Genomic DNA, 18,238 nt, shown 5'->3' on the forward strand with positions numbered 1-18,238 from the left:
TCAAAGTGAAGAAAGCAATGTTTTCTAAATAAGTATTTACTAAGGCTAAATTTGTGTAATTTTGTTCCCTGCTCTCTCTCTCTTTTTTTTTTTTTTTTTTTTACTTTTGAGATGGAGTTTCACTCTTGTTGACCAGGCTGGAGTGTAATGGCACCATCTCAGCTCACTGCAACCTCCTCCTCTGGGTTCAAGTGATTCTCCTTCCTCAGCCTCCTGAGTAGCTGGGATCATAGGCATGTACCACCAGGCCTGGCTAAGTGTGTATATTTGGTAGAGGCAGGGTTTCTCCATATTGGTCAGGCTAGTCTCAAACTCCTGACCTCAGGTGATCCACCTGCCTTGGCCTCCCAAAGTATTGGGGCTATAGGCATGAGCCACTGAACCTGGCCTCCCTGCCCTCTCTTTTTATAACGTGTTCCTCTTTGGCTGCTTCTGTCCTGTTTATGCCTCATAGTGAACGGGTGAACCTGGGTATGTTTAGGGAGTACCATCTTGGCAGCCACAGGGAATATTTTCCTTCTGGGTTCTAATTTGGATGCACAGCTTGGGAGTAGAGCACGGTGGTTCAGTTTCCTTTCTCCCACTTACCAGAGGAGAGACAAGACTGTACGGCTCCTGAGGTTTTACTAACCTTTGAAAAGCAGACAAACAGACCACATCCTCTATTCCATCCTCTAGGTGAAATGGTGCGCCAGGCGCGGGTCCTGGCCCAAGCCACATCAGACCTTGTCAATGCCATGAGATCAGATGCAGAAGCTGAAATCGACATGGAGAATTCGAAGAAGCTCCTGGCAGCAGCAAAACTCTTGGCCGACTCCACTGCTCGCATGGTGGAGGCTGCAAAGGTATTCTGCTGGATTTGTTTGCGTGAAAAGTAAACACTATTAAGTGTTAAGATTTGGAGGTACCTTCCAGACAGGGGATGGTCAGCTGAGAATGCATTTTTATTTGCTTAAAACCTATATGGCTTGTAACATCTAACCCTGTTCTTGTGGCAAAGTAGGTGATGGAACGTCTGAATGAAATGCTTCAGGGGAGTGGTACTGACTCAGCCATAGCAGCAAAGTACCTTCTTGAGGGAGGGCTCTTGTTCCATTTGGTCATTTCTGTGGTCTTCATTGAACGTGGTGACTAATTTAAACCTAATATTTTTCAACAGCAAATTCACCTAAACCTATTCTCTTCCTTTATGCCTTAATGTTACTGTGCCCTCTACTTGACTTCTCAACCAAACTTCTATCAAGATTTTGCACAGTAGACTATTTCCTACTTCATTGTTCTTTAAATTCCAGTCACAGTTTTAAATATTATAAAAGGATGAGGAGTTAAGAGTTAGTTTCGTGCTTTTTGACAGCTATGCTATAGCATAGTGCTTATAAAACCTGGTGATTCTGAACCAGGAGTCTGTTACACAGCTCCCCGTGAAACATATTAAAATGCACATGCCTCAATTTCATCCCCAGAGATCCTGATTCACAAGGTCACTGGTAGGACCAAGTGTGTGTATGTGTGTGTCTGGGCTGTGTGTGTGTATGTGTGTGTGTGTGCATGCGTGTGTGTCTTAGGTTCTGCAGGATATTCCAACATGTACCTCTAGGTGAGATCTGTTTTAAATGAATAAAGCTATATTTTTCTGGGTTTTTATTATGTAGCTAGCACACATTTCTTGTAGAATTAATAGAAAATGCAGATACATGTGAAAAAAGAAAATAAAAATCGCCTTCAAATTCCTGCCTCCATAATAATATTTTAAATGTATTTCTATGCATATAGGATTTATTAAGGCCAGGCATGGTGGCTCATGCCTGTAATCACAGCACTTTGGGAGGCCAAAGTGGGTAGATCGTCTAAGGTCAGGAGTTAGAGAGCAGCCTGCCCAACATGGTGAAACCGCGTCTCTACAAAAACTTAGCCATGCATGGTGGGACACGCCTGTAATCCCAGCTACTCAGGAGGCTGAGGCAGGAGAATCGCTTGAACCCGGGAGGCGGAGGTAAAGTGAGCCAAGATTGTGCCACTGCACTCCAGCCTGGAGGACAGAGCAAAACTCCATCTCAAAAAAAAAAAAAAAAAAAAAAAAGATGCATTAAGTGTCTCCATATCTTATGTCACCTCCCTGGCTTCAGGGAAGTGGTAGTATATCTCAACCTAATATGTCCATTACTTCACTTAAACTGTATTGTGACATGTGCTGAGCCATGTAGAGGACCTTTCCTGGCTGACTGGCCATAGTGTTACCTGAAGGAGTGAGAGTTCTTAGAGACACCTCTTGGGTAGGGGTGAAGGAGAGAGGCAGGAAGGGGCAGAGTCTGAGCTTCCTTCCTTTGTCTCCTAATCCCTGTTTCAGCCAATGAGCTCTGCTTTTAACCCCTTCTTTAAGCAGTATATATATGTTTATATATCTATCTATCTATATATATTTATATAAAAATTATATATTAGGGTTTTACGTAGTAGTTGAATTTTTTAAAAGGTTTTACTAGTTTGCCCCACCTCTGTCAGTCTACACTATAGCTACTTCAGGCAAACTCATGTTCACAAAAAATTACTTGCTAGGCTGGAAAGGACTATAGGGTAAATCTAGTCCATTCCTTATTTTACAGTTGAAAAAAATTAAAACTTAAAAAGATGAATGCTAACGCCACATAAGCAGTACTGGGCCAGGCCAGTGTGCACATTTTGTTTCTTGATGTGACTGTTTACCAGGCCAATTCACTGCATTTACCAAGATACCAAAAACTGTTTCTTCTAAGTATTTATGTGATTTGGGGAGTTTTGGTTACTTACAGTAAATGGGACACGTTAAGGGTCTCTGTAAATTCTTTTAACTTTTAGTTAAAAGTTTTCATTTTGTCTTTGTAGCAATATTTTAATTTGCTGAATTTTGTTGAAAGCTAAAGAACATGGACTGGTTAGAGTTCAAAGGATTATATTTAACATGCAGAAAAATTTTATTTCATGATTAGTAACTAAGATTTCAGGACCAAGATTAGTACCCCATATCTGATACATATTCACCGTAAAAAAAAAAAAAAGGTATTGCTGAGCAAGGACCCAAAGCATCCACATCAGTGTGAAGTGCAGAAATGCTGGTTTCCAGCTGCTCGAAATACATAAAATTAAGGCTGATGTGCACTTGAGACATACATAAAGGAGTGGCTTAGAATATATCTGATGACTGGAAAAAAACGAAATGACTTTCATAAACTTGCAAAAGAATCCAAAAGTAGCCCAGACAATCCTTTTACATATGAAATGAAGAAATAAAAATTTTTAATTGCTAGAAACACAAAATCAAGATTATGAGAGTGGTTAAAGTTTGGAAGAATAGGAGATTCTATTCAAGAGCATTGCCAGAATAATTCTGCCACAGACATTAAACCTATTCCATCTGTATGCATTGCTATAACTTTTATAAATAGCTCAAAGCAATAGGTTCTTATAAATTGGTAAATTTAGCAAATTGGCCACTTGGAAAATCCAGACGTTCAGAAAATTGATTTTTGATAGATCAGTGTGCTGTTCTCTGCTGTTCTGTCTGCCTCCAGAGCAAATGTTATTGCCTGAAAGCATTCATAGGAAGAAACGCGTTGATCTGTAGACATCAAGCACACGTTACAAAGCGTTCGGGCCCCGGTGAGGGAAACCTTGATTGCTGCTGTTCTTGCTGTTGGGAGAGGAAGGCTGGATGTGCTGGGAACGTTTTTGAATTATTATAGAGTAAAATTATATCCTTTCTCTACCTTACCATTAGCCTTCCCCTGCTTCAGAATCCCACCCATCTAAATCCACTTAGATTTCGAAGACATGGTCAACTAAAAGCAACAAAGTAAAAGGGCTAGAGCTGGGCAAAGGAAGTGTGACTGGCTACACACAATGCCTGCCCCGTTTCTGTCCAGTTGAGGGCATTAAATTTCTCTCATTAATTCAGTACATTTAGGTACCATCTCTGCTTTCCTATACTTTCCAACTCTGGCTCTCTAAGAATGTGATTTCTGGTCATGGTCTGTCTTTAACAAAATTTTCTTGGTGTCTTTTTTAATGGCATTCCTGAGCCTTTCCTCCCATCCTTCCCCCTCCTCCCTCTGTCCGCGCCTATGAGTTTATACTGACTCTTACCCCTTCAGATTTACCTGTGCCACGGGGTATTTCAGGAGTGACGTGAAGACATATGTCATTACGGTGTCATGCCAATGAAAAGAAAATTCTCCCTGGGAGAGATGGGGAGAGGGGAGATTTAATCTTCCCATCTTTTAAACCATGGGTTTCTGGCCACAGGTTAATTTGTATGGACCACAAAAGCAATGTTCTCAAGTGTTTAATTATTACCTTGGATTTCTAACTGCTTAGCCATGCAATTTTGAAACATCCCCTGGTAGGTATTTTTTGTTGCATGAGCAAACATCTTCGTCATAAAGATATTACTTGCAGCATTCGACTGTCCTTCCAAATGCCTTCTATTACTAAGAAAAAATAATACTGAAGGCATGAATTCAGTGATGTCCCCCACTGGACCACTTGAAATCTGTATTTTCACCTTTGCAGGGGGCTGCAGCCAACCCAGAGAATGAAGACCAGCAGCAAAGGCTGAGAGAAGCTGCAGAAGGTCTCCGGGTAGCAACCAACGCAGCTGCCCAGAATGCTATTAAGAAAAAAATCGTCAACCGACTGGAGGTCAGGAAAGAGAGTCCGGCTTTCTGGGATGTGCATCTTAGATTGCAGAGTTATTTGAAGAGATAGTTGAATTAACAAGATGATGCCCATATAAAGAAAGCTAAGTTAGCTGGGCACAGTGGCTCATGCCTATAATTGCAGCACTTTGGGAGGCTAAGGTGGGCGGATCTTGAGGTCAGGAGTTTGAGACCAGCCTGACAAAAATGGTGAAACCGTGTCTCTACTAAAAATAGAAAAATTAGCTGAACATGGTGGCAAACCCTTGTAATCCCAGCTATTCAGGAGGCTGAGGCAGGGGAATTACTTGAACCTGGGCGGTGGAGGTTGCAGTGAGCTGAGCTTGCGCCATTGTGCTCCAGCCTGGGCAACAGAGTGAGACTCTGTCTCAAAAAAAAAAAAAAAGACAGAAAGCTAAGTCAAGGTTAACATCATTGTTTAAAGATTTGAGTACTATAAAAGCATTGACACAATTGGAAAAAACTGCTTCAGTAAGCTCAAATCCTTTCTGCGTCTAATGTTCAGGAATAGAACGCTGACTCGTTTCAGGAGGAACCAGATAATTTTTTTCTAGCATTAAAGGATAGACACATTCAAGAAGGGCCCTTTGCTGAAAATGTTTCTATTTTGTTGGAGACAATGACTTTCTCAGGACTTCCCATAGGAAATATGGACTTCAAAGACTGGAGGTGGAGATTAGGCTTGGGTGGAGAGGTATGGAAGGGAGTAAGTGAAATATATTTGTTATTTTTTGAAATATTTATTCTGAAAAAGAAAGTTGAAATAGTAATAGGAACAAACCATGTTAAAAAAAAGAAGTTTGATGATTGTGGTAGCTCACACCTGTAATCCCAGCACTTTGGGAGGCTGAGGCGGGCAGATCACCTGAGTTCAGGAGTTTGAGACCAGCCTGACCAGTATGGAGAAACCCCATCTCTACTAAAAATACAAAAGAAAATTAGCTGGACGTGGCGGTGCATGCCTGTAATCCCAGCTACTCAGGAGGCTAAGGCAGCAGAATCGCTTGAACCCAGGAGGCAGAGGTTGCAGTGAGCCGAGATCGCGCCATTGCACTCCAGCCTGGGCAACAAGAGTGAAACTCTGTCTCAAAAAAAAGAAAAGAAGAGAAAGTTTATACTACAAATGTACACAGGAGACCCTTACACTAAAATTTGAGAGTTTGGAAGCCAAGACCCTGCCTGTGTATTGAGAAGTGCCTCCATATGCAGTCTGCTACATTCTGGAAGAAAAGTAATGTTCTTGGAAAAAGACAAGAGGGTAAACGTGATTAAGTGCCATGGTGGGAAATGCTCTACATTTTGTAACTAAGGCTTCTGATTGCTGTGAGAGGAGAGTCATGGGCACCAGCCTTTGTGCTTGAACCATCTATGCTGCTTGTGGGAGATTTTTTTCCCCCGAAAACATTAAGATTTGGTGCAACTTGTCAATGTCATTCTGATTGTGGAATCATCCCTTTTGTTTTTGAGAAAGACAAATGAACTTTAAGGCTTGAGCTTTCAAGAATGCCTGTGTTTGTCACTTGTCCCAGGGGTTGTCAACACAAGAAAGATAGTGTGTTGTAAGATTAGGGTCATCACTGGTTTTTTTCTTTTTTTTTTGATTTTAAGGTGGGGTTTCACCATGATGGCCAGGCTGGTCTTGAACTTCTGACCTCAGATGATCCACCCACCTCAGCCTCCCAAAGTACTGGGATTACAGGTGTGAGCCACAGCGCCCGGCCTTATCACTGGTTTTAAAAGGCAGAGCCTGCTCTTTGGAGTTCCTGTAGAGCAACAAACCTGTGCTGATTCTGGTGGAAGTGAATATAGAACATGCATTTATGTTACATATGCAGACCTTGACTCATCTGTCACTCCTCTGCAGGTTGCAGCCAAGCAGGCCGCAGCGGCAGCCACGCAGACCATCGCCGCCTCCCAGAACGCAGCTGTTTCCAACAAGAATCCTGCGGCCCAGCAGCAGCTGGTCCAGAGTTGCAAGGTGAGGTTCCGGTGCACGGAGAGCCAGGTCAGCTGCAGATGACCCTGTTAACATTAGAACGCCAAGTCCCCTGGTAATTCAGTTAAGACAGATTATCCAAGCTCCTAATCCAGTTTGCTGCAGTTCCCATGTTGCAGGTGTATACACGTCTGGTTTTTGTCCATTAAGTGGCTGGCCTGTGTTTGGAAGGAAGGTCTGGTTTTCTTCGAGCGTTGTCTTCCTTTTGTCCACAATTTTCTTTTCAAGGGTCTGAACCGAAGAGGATCAATGACGAGGCCGTTTTAGGGCTCTGAAATAGGAAGGAAGCGTTGAGTTTCCAGAGTGCATTTCTTTCAGAGGCAGGACTTCGAATTCAGCCTTTGCTCCCTGGAGCAGGGTTGATTTCCTGCTTTCTCCTAATTGGACCGCAAGGATTTATTTCATCCGGTCTGGCTTCTGTGACTTTGAGCTTTGGTGCTTTTTCTTGTTCCTCTTTGTCTCTCTTCTTCTGACACCTGGGCCTTGTTGCTAAATTGAGGCCAGTTTACTACAAAAGGTACAGTAAACACCCCTGTTGCTTTCTCTAAGAGTCCAGGGACATGACTCTCCCAGGTCACCTCTGAATTGTGGCAGACACAAAATCCAGTTGCAGAGCCACTGCCCACATGTGGGTGGCACATCTGTCTGGCATCTTCTGGAAGTATTTGCAACTAGTCTTGGTAGCGGAGGGGAGGCATATCTGTCTGTGCTGGGGTTATAAGAACTAACTGCAGGGAGGCCAAGGCGGGTGGATCACGAGGTCAAGAGATCGAGACCATCCTGGTCAACATGGTGAAACGCTGTCTCTACTAAAAATACAAAAATTAGCTGGGCATGGTTGTGCGTGCCTGTAGTCCCAGCTACTCGGGAGGCTGAGGCAGGAGAATTGCTTGAACCCAGGAGGTGGAGGTTGCGGTGAGCCGAGATTGCGCCATTGCACTCCAGCCTGGGCAACAAGAGTGAAATTCTGTCTCAAAAAAAAAAAAAAAGAACTAACTGCACCCTCTCTCCTCCTTCATATCTCTGCCAAATGATTCACATGTGAGGGGTGCCACTGTTCCCACTTCAGAAATGGCTTTACTTCTGATGGGGAGCTGCCTGTAGCCCTCTCTTCCTGATTCTGGGTTCTCCAAGGCCAGCCCTGTTGCTATTGGGTACTGAATGTGCTCCAGGAAGAAAAGCCTCAGCGACAGAGGAGGGTCCTGAACCAGTGTCTTTGGGTCCTGTGTGGATAGAGAAGGGGTCTTGCTGAGAGCGAGGCCCCTGCTGTGGGAAGTTTGCTTCCTATTGAGTCCTCAGCTCAGCTGCCAGCAGGGGTGAAAACTTGGTATCTTTCTTCTCAGGGAGCATGTGCTGCTCACATGCAGGGTCATGCCACTGGATGAGTGAGGCCTCTTGCCCCTCTTCTGCAAAGAGATTGAAGATACTAGGTCTCAAATGCCACTGCCAGGAAATGAAAGGATTGAAATGGAGAGAGGGAAGTGGAGCAAATGACTAGAACCAGCAAAACTAGCAGTCCTAAAGGGGGCCAGGGAAAAATTCCATGGAAATGTTTTTTTAACCGGCGCTGGAGCAGCCCTAGAAAAAATATGTGTCACCAGGCCAGTATGCGCTGGGTGCCTTTATCCACAACGATGGCCATGGTGCTGTGACCTCTGAGAACCTCATTTACCTCATTCTCTGGTTAGTGAGGTTCTCAGAGGTGTGAGCACAGAAAGGAAATGTGGACAGAACATAGAGAAATAAAGGCTCATCTCCCATGGCACCACAGGAGCCTGTTACATACAGCAGCCCCGCCTCACAGAATGCAGCACCTCTCTCCTTTCCCCTGGCTTTGGGCTCTCCGGTTTGAGAAACGAGAAGTGTTACTTAGAACAGAGAAAGACAGGCCATGGCAACACAAAGCCTGGTGCACAGAATGCATGCCTTTGAAGTAAGAAGCCAAAGCACTTACGTGCATTGGTAGACAAGTATTTCCCTCGCCTTCTGAACATGGGGCCACATGACTGGTTTACCACCTGGGAATCATGTAGATCCTTTGATTCTAGTTTTGCAACACCAGTGAGCCAGATGGTATGAGTTACGACTAGGGAAATTCTTTTAGGTCTCATCATAGACAGTCATCTTCTAAGGAATGTGTTGCGACCTCCAGGACCACAGGGTAGAGTGTGTGTAGAGAAGATGCCTACGAAATGGGATTCAGTGTTGGTAAGGACCCAGCTACTTACTGCACAGTGTTGTTCCAAGGCTGGTGTCCCCTGGGAGTGGATGGCACATCCGGAAACTGCACTTGGGTCATGTTCTAGCTTCTTTGGATGATCCCACCATTCTAGCCATGCTGCTTTTATTTCCTTGCCTTCCGTAGGCAGTGGCGGATCACATCCCTCAGCTGGTCCAGGGAGTGCGGGGGAGCCAAGCGCAAGCCGAAGACCTGAGTGCCCAGCTGGCTCTCATCATCTCCAGCCAGAACTTCCTCCAGGTAACACGGCCGTGGTCACCTTGGGCTCACTCAGAGCCCCTGTCTGGGCAGGGGCTGCCCTTTAGGGAGAGGAGTTGATTAAATCCCCGCATCAGCTAAGTCTTTGCAGTAGGCAGGCCTTGAAGGCCTCTTCTTTACCTTTCCAGTTTCAGGAGAGACGGATTCAGCTTGGCAAAGCAGACTGCTGATATGCAGGGAAATTGCCCTGGAGAGATGGCATATGATCCATTTTCCTAGGATTATCGTGTTTATTTCTCTTCAAAGAGAAGAAAACATGTAAAAAGTTGCAAGTTGTGATGAACAGCCTAGAACTAGGCATTGCTTTAGGTTTTCGTTTCCAGAGAGCTTAATGCCGTTATTCATGGACTGGGGAAAGAATTGTTCAGTGCATCTTCTTGTAAGATATGATTGTTCTTTGTGGCAGTTGTACAGTTAGTATTGTCAGTCTCTGTGGGGTAAAGGGTAGATTCATTTTAAGGAAAATCAATAAACAAAAATATTAAGCTGTGGGAAAAGTCCCCTTTCCATGCATCTTATATTCAAATCTCTCTACTTTGTCAGCACTTTTTCTCGACTTATATGTCATAAGCAGTTGATATGATGAGGTAGGTCAATTCCTCATCCCTTTCTTTTTTTTTTTTTTTTTTTTTTTTTCAGACGGAGTTTTGCTCTTGTTACCCAGGCTGGAGTGCAATGGCGCGATCTCGGCTCACTGCAACCTCCGCCTCCTGGGTTCAGGCAATTCTCCTGCCTCAGCCTCCCGAGTAGCTGGGATTACAGGCACGCGCCACCATGCCCAGCTAATTTTTTGTATTAGTAGAGACGGGGTTTCACCATGTTGACCAGGATGGTCTCGATCTCTTGACCTCGTGATCCACCCACCTCGGCCTCCCAAAGTGCTGGGATTACAGGCTTGAGCCACCGCGCCCGGCCCCTCATCCCTTTCTAGTTCAACTGATAGTTGTAGGACCTAGCAATACATCTATTTGGCTTATTTTTCAAGTTTTGTAACTCTAACATGCAGAAGTAAAACATGAAAGATTTGATGCATCATCTCATGTTTTAACTACATACATATGCAACACAGGTATGTATGTGTGTACGTGTGTGTGTATATATGTGTATTCTTCTAAATTGGTATTCATTGTATATAGGTCGTTTGTGTTTTTCATCTAACATATTAGGAGTGTTAATGATTTTGAATAATCATTTGTTATATGACTACACTCTTCATTTGACTTTTCTTTCATCATGGATCATGGACATAGAGCTTTTCAATTTTTTGCCATCATGAATAACTTGTGATGTGATACAAATCTTTATGTGCCCATGTCTTTGTTCTTTTCTTGAATTCCTAGCGATAGGATTGCAAACTGCTTATTTTTATCTTTAGGACATTGTGAATCATGACTTGGACAAGGCATTTCTTTCATCATTTGGGAGGGGAGAGGACCTGGAGCCAGTCGTGGGTAATGTCTCCACCCTGGCAAGATTGTAGGGCTTTAAGATAGAGCCGTGTAGATGTGTTCCTGGGTCCACTCTGTCCCTGCCCTTGTTTTCCCTTTTTCTTTTCTTCTTTTTTTTTTAACTTTGCTATTACAGACACTCAGATCTCTACAAGGGAAGGTTGAAAATAAGTACAAACTGAATTGGCAGATAAAAAGGTTTGCACATTTTAAACTTCATCCATGTTATAAAATTGCTCTTCTAGGAGGTTGAACAAGTCGAAATTTACAACTTAGCAGTATATGGAGCATGCTTTTCAGTATATCTTTCATGAGATTGGGAATTAAGCATTTAAGAAAACATGTATGTTTCTGCCAGTTTGCTGTGTAAAACTATTTTTGTTTGATTTTGCATTTCTCTGATACTCACAATGTTAAACATTTTTCATATGTTTCGGTTATTTTTTATTATGCAAAATTATCTGTTTATGCTTTTTATATACTCATCGTAGCTTTTCTTATAAATATTCAGTAACACTTTTTTTTTAAATATTAATTTTTGTCCTTAATATTTATCATCTGGCACTTGTTCTAAGTGCAGTTTCATAACATATATATTAAAAGTCCTAAAAGTATGTATACTCTTTGATCCAGAAATTCTACTTTTAAAAATTTATACAGAGAAAGTTATAAATATATGCAGATTTAGCTACAAAGCTGTTTATCACAGCATTGTTTATTCCATTGGAAAAAATGGAAATATGCCCAACAGTGGAGAATTGAGAAATGGCAACAGAGTCGTATAGTGGAATATTATATACTTATTTAAAAGGCAGGAAATGTGAGACAATGAGATTATGAAATAGAGTAAATAGTATGATCTTATTTTTCAAAATATGTGTACATACACATAGATATCAATGCACTGGTAAAGTTATTCTGCCTTATGAGATGTGAGGTCATTTTAGCTGTTTTATTTGTCTGTCTTCATTTTCCTAAGCAGTCTTTTGGGTGTATGGGAGACTCAGAATAAAGAGCTATTCTGAGAAATACAAAGAAACCTATTTAATAAGAAACTCTCTTTGAAATGTTTTAAATGAGAATTTCAAGCCACTATTCTAACTTCACCTTCTCTACCCTCCAAGGCACCTCCATTTCTTCTTTTTTAAAACATTCTTAGAATGCATTGCTCTAGAGTATCTGACTTGAGGTGGCAGTTTGTGAGTAGGGGACCCGTTGTTTACTGTTCCCTTTTTTTTAGGGCACAATCAGTTCTGACTGCTGTGGAGGCATCGCTGCTTGGGTCTCTCCTCTCTGTCTCTTGCTGCTCGGGAGCCATCTTACTTTCTTTTCGTCTCTCTACAGCCTGGAAGCAAGATGGTGTCCTCTGCCAAAGCTGCAGTGCCCACCGTGAGTGACCAGGCTGCAGCCATGCAGCTAAGCCAGTGTGCCAAGAACCTGGCCACCAGCTTGGCGGAGCTGCGTACAGCCTCGCAGAAGGCAAGTGGACCGTGTCACAGGGGTTAACTTGTCAGGAAGGGAGCTGGGGTGGCGTGGGTACCACCCAGGACCTGAACACTGCTGAACCTATCCTGGCAGAGTTGTCCATTCCACTTGCATGACTATTAAAGATGCCCCTGTGGGTTGGCTTTTATTGCAGTAAGCCACTATCTCCCACACTTAGTATTCACTTTTCAGTTTCAGATGCCTTTGGTTGAACTATTTTGAGTTGAGTTGCATGCTTCCTCTTCCTCCTCCTCCTCCCATTTCCTGGGACAAGCAGTGGTCCATTTTTCACAGTCTTAGGGGATAATGGTAGTCGTCAGTGTCTTGGTGCCAGCTAAATTGTGGGCCAAAATAAGTGTTCATATATTCCAGGTATCATCTTATGAACTTATTAACAAATTATATAGGCAGAAAATCGACTTTGAAGGGTCATCTTTATTATTTAATGTTTTCACATCTTGCATGGAAGCATTCACCTTAACAAGGTTTTCAAGAGAACAGAATTGAAGACTAAATGAATTTCTGTCTCTGGAGTATATTAATTACCAAAGGGCCTCATTTGCTACTCTGTTTGATGTGGTATTAGCATGAAGTTCTAGCATGAATTCACTTTTCCTCACTGTAGCAATCCCTTTATAGAAACAAGCAGCCTCATAAATTGGTAAGAGAAGAAGGTAGAAGCTGACTTGAATTTTTAATATGAGGAGCACATTACACAGCCAGATGAAAATACCCACAACTTTAGACCATACCCAATACAAAAGTATTTAGACCTGTGTTTCTCAAAGAGAGATCCTCACCTGGGGATGCTTATTAGAATGCACATCCCTGGGCATTGCCTCTGAGAAACCAGATTAGAATTTCTCATTGTAGAGCCTGAACATCTGCATTTTAACAAGCTTGTTTGCTGAGTCAGACACACATACCAACATCGAACCACTGCTCCAGAACAGTGATCCTCAAAGTGGGACTCAAGCAAGACTGTCCACTGGGTACAGGAAGACACTTTGTTTTGTTTTTTCTTGAGACAGGTTCTTGCCCTGTTGTCCAGACTGGAGTGCAGTGGTTCAGTCATTGCTCACTGGAACCTCTCGACCTGCTGGACTTAAGCAATCTCCCACCTCAGCCACTTGAGTAGCTGGACAACTGGCATGTGCCAGAGACGAGATTTCATCATATTTTTTGTTTTAGAGATGAGGTTTCACCATATTGCCTAGGCTGGTCTTGAACTGCTGAGCTCAAGTGATCCTCCCAAAGTGCTAGGATTATAGGGGTGAGCCACCGTACCCGGCGATACTTTTTAATCTATAGTATAAGGATTAAGCATTAAGAGTGCAGGCTGTAATCCCAGCACTTTGGGAGGCTGAGGTGGGTAGACTGCTTGATTCCAGGAGTTCCAGACAAGCCTGACCAACATGGTGAAACCTTGTCTGTACTAAAAATACAAAATTAGCTGGGTGTGGTGGTGCACACCTATAGGTCCGTGAAGCATGAGAATCACTTGAACGCAGGAGGCAGATGTTGCAGTGTACCAAGACCATCCCACTGCACTCCAGCCTGGGTGACAGGGCGAGACTCTGTCTCTTAAAAAAAAAAAAAAAAAAAATGCGGGCTCTGGAATCAGACTGTCATTGACTAATTTTGTGACCTAGACAAGTTAGTTAACCTCTCTGTTTCCTTCTTAATACTGGCACATACAAATCAATTAGTATTTATTTCTGCTGTTGTTACTATTATCTAAAAATGGAAAGAAATGAAAGCGTTCCAGTTTTTAGTATACTGATCAATAATTACACGTTTATAATTACTTGTGCATGTGTATATTGAGGGCAAAGAATTTGGAGATCAGTGTTCTAAATAACCAAGAGATGAAGTAGTATTCATAAATTACTAAGGAAAAAAAATTTTATAATCTTCAGTATAGAAACGTAATGATTTATAATCTAGAAATTTGTAAAGAGAATCAGTAAAGTTGATATAGACTTGCCCCCAGAGTCCTGGGTAGGTTCATTTGTTCATTCACTCATTCACTGCATGTTTCCTGCCTCTGTGTACACACATGGCTGCGCTAGGTGCCCTAAAAACAGCCCAGCCACAGTGAATAAATGATCCACTGAGTCTAAGAGGCAAGTGCATTTCACATAAGGATCACTTCCAGAAGACTTACTATATCCAGTTATGAGACATCCGTAATTGATGCTTAAGGAAAGTTAAGAGTGAGGTTCTGACTGAGGGTGATTTTGTTCTCTCCGGAAAAATTCTTGCTTTCCTTGCCCCTCTTGCTGGATTTGGAGAATCAGTAGGTGTATCCAGAAAGGCATTTTATAAGTTGCAAAAAGTGTTGGGGACTTTTCTCAAGCAGACTGTACACATATTCCCAACTCTGTTGACAGGCCCATGAAGCCTGTGGTCCAATGGAAATCGATTCGGCTCTGAACACCGTGCAGACGCTTAAGAATGAACTGCAGGATGCCAAGATGGCGGCCGTGGAGAGCCAGCTGAAGCCACTTCCAGGGGAAACGGTGAGCTGTCAGAGCCAGCTGGGGTGCGGGCCTACCTTTTGTTATGACATTGTTAAACTATCTGTGGTTAAGATGTTTGCTAAATGTTGAGGCACCTTGAGAAATTTCTAATCCTGTGGCCTTCCTCTGGAACGAATGCCCAGGGTAAGTGGAGGACCTGGGTTTGGACTTAGGAGTGCTGGCTTCTGGACTCAGCTGCATCATCAAGTAGGGGTGCACACATCCTGTATCTCCTCTACGTCTCAAGTCTTTTATCTATGAAGTGGGTAGCAGTGAGGCTATCATGATAACCATGGAAAAGATTATCAACAGTCATTTAGAAAAGAATTTACTTAATGCAGAGCACTGGGATGGACTATGGCAAAGCACGTCCCTACGGGAAAGCCATACTGCAAATGGAATAATGGCACTAGAAATCTGTGGTCATATTGCCACACCCCCCGATGCTTGTGTCAGAGTTTTGTTGGCTGAAATTTTACTAGTCCCTCTCACTTGCATGCTCTTTCCCACCATGACTGAACATTGCTAGTAAAATATCACCACCATGTATTAAGCACCTGTGAAGCACTGTACACACACAGTCTACTTTATCCTGGTAGTAACCTTCCTGAGCAGGTTTTTGGTTTGTTTGTTCTTTGTTTTGTTTTGTTTTATTTCTTTTGAGATGGAGTTTCGTTCTTGTTGCCCAGGCTGGAGTGCAATGGTGCAATCTCTGCCTTCCAGGTTCAAGCCATTCTCCTGCCTCAGCCTCCTGAGTAGCTGGGATTAGAGGCATGCGCTACCACACCTGGCTAACTTTGTATTTTTAGTAGAGACGGGATATCTCCATGTTAGTCAAGTTGGTCTCAAACTTTCAACCTCAGGTGATGCACCCGACTCGGCCTCCCAAAGTGCTGGGATTACAGGCATGAGCCACTGCGCCCTGGCTATAAGCAAATTTTATTAACCCTGTTTACAGGTGAGAAAACAGAGGCAGAGTTTGTCACTGTTCTGTTCGATGTTATCTGCCAGTTAGGAGCAGAACCAAGGTTTAAATTCAGATTTGCAGAACTCTAAAACTTGTGCTTTTCTGGCTCTTGGAATGAACTAAAGACTTTTAGAACATACCGGGGACTTCATGAGCATATAATATACCATAGAACAATGCCTGGTACATAGGAAGCACTCAGAAAATAGGTGTTAAATTACAAGTTCCCCTAATTGTAAAAAGGAAGAAACTCAGAGAGGTTAAGTCACTTAACTAAGGTCACCCAGTTAGTGACAGAGTTGGGATTGCCTCCTGGGCCAACAGCTTTGCAAAGTGGTCTAAAGTCTCTTTGCAAAGTCCTATACCCTAGGGAGCACAAGAGAGGCTGGCATGACATGTAGTTCCACCTTTACATAGAACATAGGCAGTTAGAATGCAGCAAAACACCGTAATATTTTAAAGAAATTGCTCTAAAAAACTCTGTGTCATGTCCTAACATATTGTTTGCTATAATGAACCAGGCTATATTTTTATTGGAAAGCACTGCCTGTCTTGGAAAACATGTTATGAGGTTTAAAATGCGTTTGTTCTCTGATGCCTTTTTGCACTCTTGCAGTATACCTGGAAATTGTCTCCCAAAATGGTGTCCTCATTTAGTAATCAAATAATTGTCCATACCCTAGGCCTCTACTGACTTCGTTCCTTGCATTTTTTATTCGCTTTACAAAGCAAAATAACATGCTGTTCATGGGAAGCAAGCACTGTGCCCATTTTCATAATCTCATTTGCCACTCCAACCCTCTATTGCTATTACATTTCCTTTCCGTTGGAACTCCTCAAAGTATAATGATCAAATTGAACAATGTTAATGGTCCCACATGCCAGGAAGGTGGTGCAGCTGGATGTCTGCCCACTTCCTGCCCAGCCATAATTAATTCTCGCTAAGGATTTGCTGCAGACTTTCTAAATTAGCTTCTAAAGGCATAATACTAATAGCTACCATTTGTTGAGAGCCTCCGTTAATTCTCTGAAAACCTTGTGAGCCTAGGTATCATGATCTCCTCAGAAAACTGAGGCTTGGAGAGGTTCAGTCATTTACTCAATCTCATGCTAGCAATTGGGAGGGGAGGGAGCAGGGGGCAGGAATTTGCACCCTGATTTGTTTGTTCTAAAATTCAGGCTCCCTTCTCCTGTACCACCCTGCTACAGCTTAGTGCCATTACTGGGAAAGAGCTAGGGCTCAAAGTTTGATCTGCATGACTTTTCTAAATTATGCTAAGACCTCAGCGGATGTTCCTTTTCTTCTAAGTTATTTTCCTCCTTGAATATTCTTGTAGCTGGAAAAATGTGCTCAGGACCTGGGAAGCACATCCAAGGCAGTGGGCTCCTCCATGGCGCAGCTGCTGACCTGTGCTGCGCAAGGCAACGAACACTACACAGGTGAGACCCATGCCCTTCATGCTGCAGTGTGGCCAGGTGCAGCCCACTGGGCGGGGGATGGGGGAGAAGGGAATTCATTCCTTTGACAATATGCCTGACTTTTTTCCTCCAGCAGTTCACCATACATTTTTCAATCACCATATGTTTGTTGCTGGGCTTGATACTAAGCACACAAAGACTAATAAAATATGATTCCCCCAAACTATTTATGGATTGCCGCCATTAGACTATAAAGAAATAGTAATTATAGACTTCAAGGCCTATCTGTGAATCCAGAAATCCCACTAAAGCAAAGGCATAAAAAAGGTTGAAGAGAATAAGAAATGACAACAAATAGATGTCAGTGGAATGTGTGAAAACAGAAGGAGACAGATGCATGGTAACAGGTAGAGGCGAGTAAACAGAAACCTGAGGGGTGGGGGAGCCACCAGGAAGCAAGCGATTTGTGTTGCAGAACCCTGGGGGTGACACAGTATTGAGTATTGGTGATGCCAGGTGCCCCTGAAGGTAGGAGACTCCTTAAATAGGAGCCTCTATAAGGAACACATTGCATAATCATCAGCTCTAAGAATAGCAGAAAAGGTACACAATAAGGAAATGTTATTGCTGTAGGAAGTGTATACATATCTCTTTTTTAAAACCAAGAGGTTTCAGTATTAAGCACATTTCTTTAAAATATATATGGAAGGAAAGCTTAAGGAACTGAGTGGCTCTAGGAGTGGAGATAAAGAGGGAAGCATTAGGGATCATTGCTTTTGTTACACCGTAACACTGCTTGACTTCCTCTTGAAATATACGTTATTATCAAAGTATAATATACACACAGAAGACAGCATAAATCCTAAGTGGATACCTTCATAAATTCTCACAAATTGAAAGCACCCAAGAAGCCACTACCAGGATGGAGGAATCAAACATCTTCAGGCTCCTGGATGCTCCCTTGTGCCCCCTCCCAATCACTGTATCCCCTTTCTCCTTCCCCAGCGGTAAACGCTCATGGCTACTACAGCATAGATTACTTTTGCCTGTTTTTGAGCTGTAAGTAGTTGGAATAATACAATATGTGCCCCTCATGTCTAGCTGCTTTTCCTCAGCACTATGTTTTTGAGACTCATCTGTGGTACATAGAGTGGTTCTTTCATTTCTGTTATCTCTATGGCATTACATTACTTGAATATAGCTGTTCTTTATA

At 42.8% G+C, this 18,238-nt stretch overlaps 1 protein-coding gene across 7 annotated transcripts in view; it reads left to right on the top strand.

Moving 5' to 3' along the window:
• Positions 1-18,238, top strand: part of TLN2 (talin 2) — a 464,397-nt gene that overhangs the window by 330,402 nt on the left and 115,757 nt on the right. For all 7 annotated transcript variants that reach the window (XM_012443139.2, XM_012443144.2, XM_064361373.1 and 4 more), the window contains 7 exons: positions 679-845; positions 4,546-4,674; positions 6,556-6,669; positions 9,053-9,166; positions 11,977-12,111; positions 14,511-14,639; positions 16,944-17,046. In XM_012443139.2, coding sequence (XP_012298562.2) covers positions 679-845; positions 4,546-4,674; positions 6,556-6,669; positions 9,053-9,166; positions 11,977-12,111; positions 14,511-14,639; positions 16,944-17,046 — 891 coding nt within the window. The remainder of the gene's footprint in view (positions 1-678; positions 846-4,545; positions 4,675-6,555; positions 6,670-9,052; positions 9,167-11,976; positions 12,112-14,510; positions 14,640-16,943; positions 17,047-18,238) is intronic.

This window comes from Aotus nancymaae, unplaced genomic scaffold, assembly GCF_030222135.1.
Source record: "Aotus nancymaae isolate 86718 unplaced genomic scaffold, 86718_ANA_hifiasm-v0.15.2.pri h1tg000041l, whole genome shotgun sequence".
Taxonomy (NCBI): Eukaryota; Metazoa; Chordata; class Mammalia; order Primates; family Aotidae; genus Aotus; species Aotus nancymaae.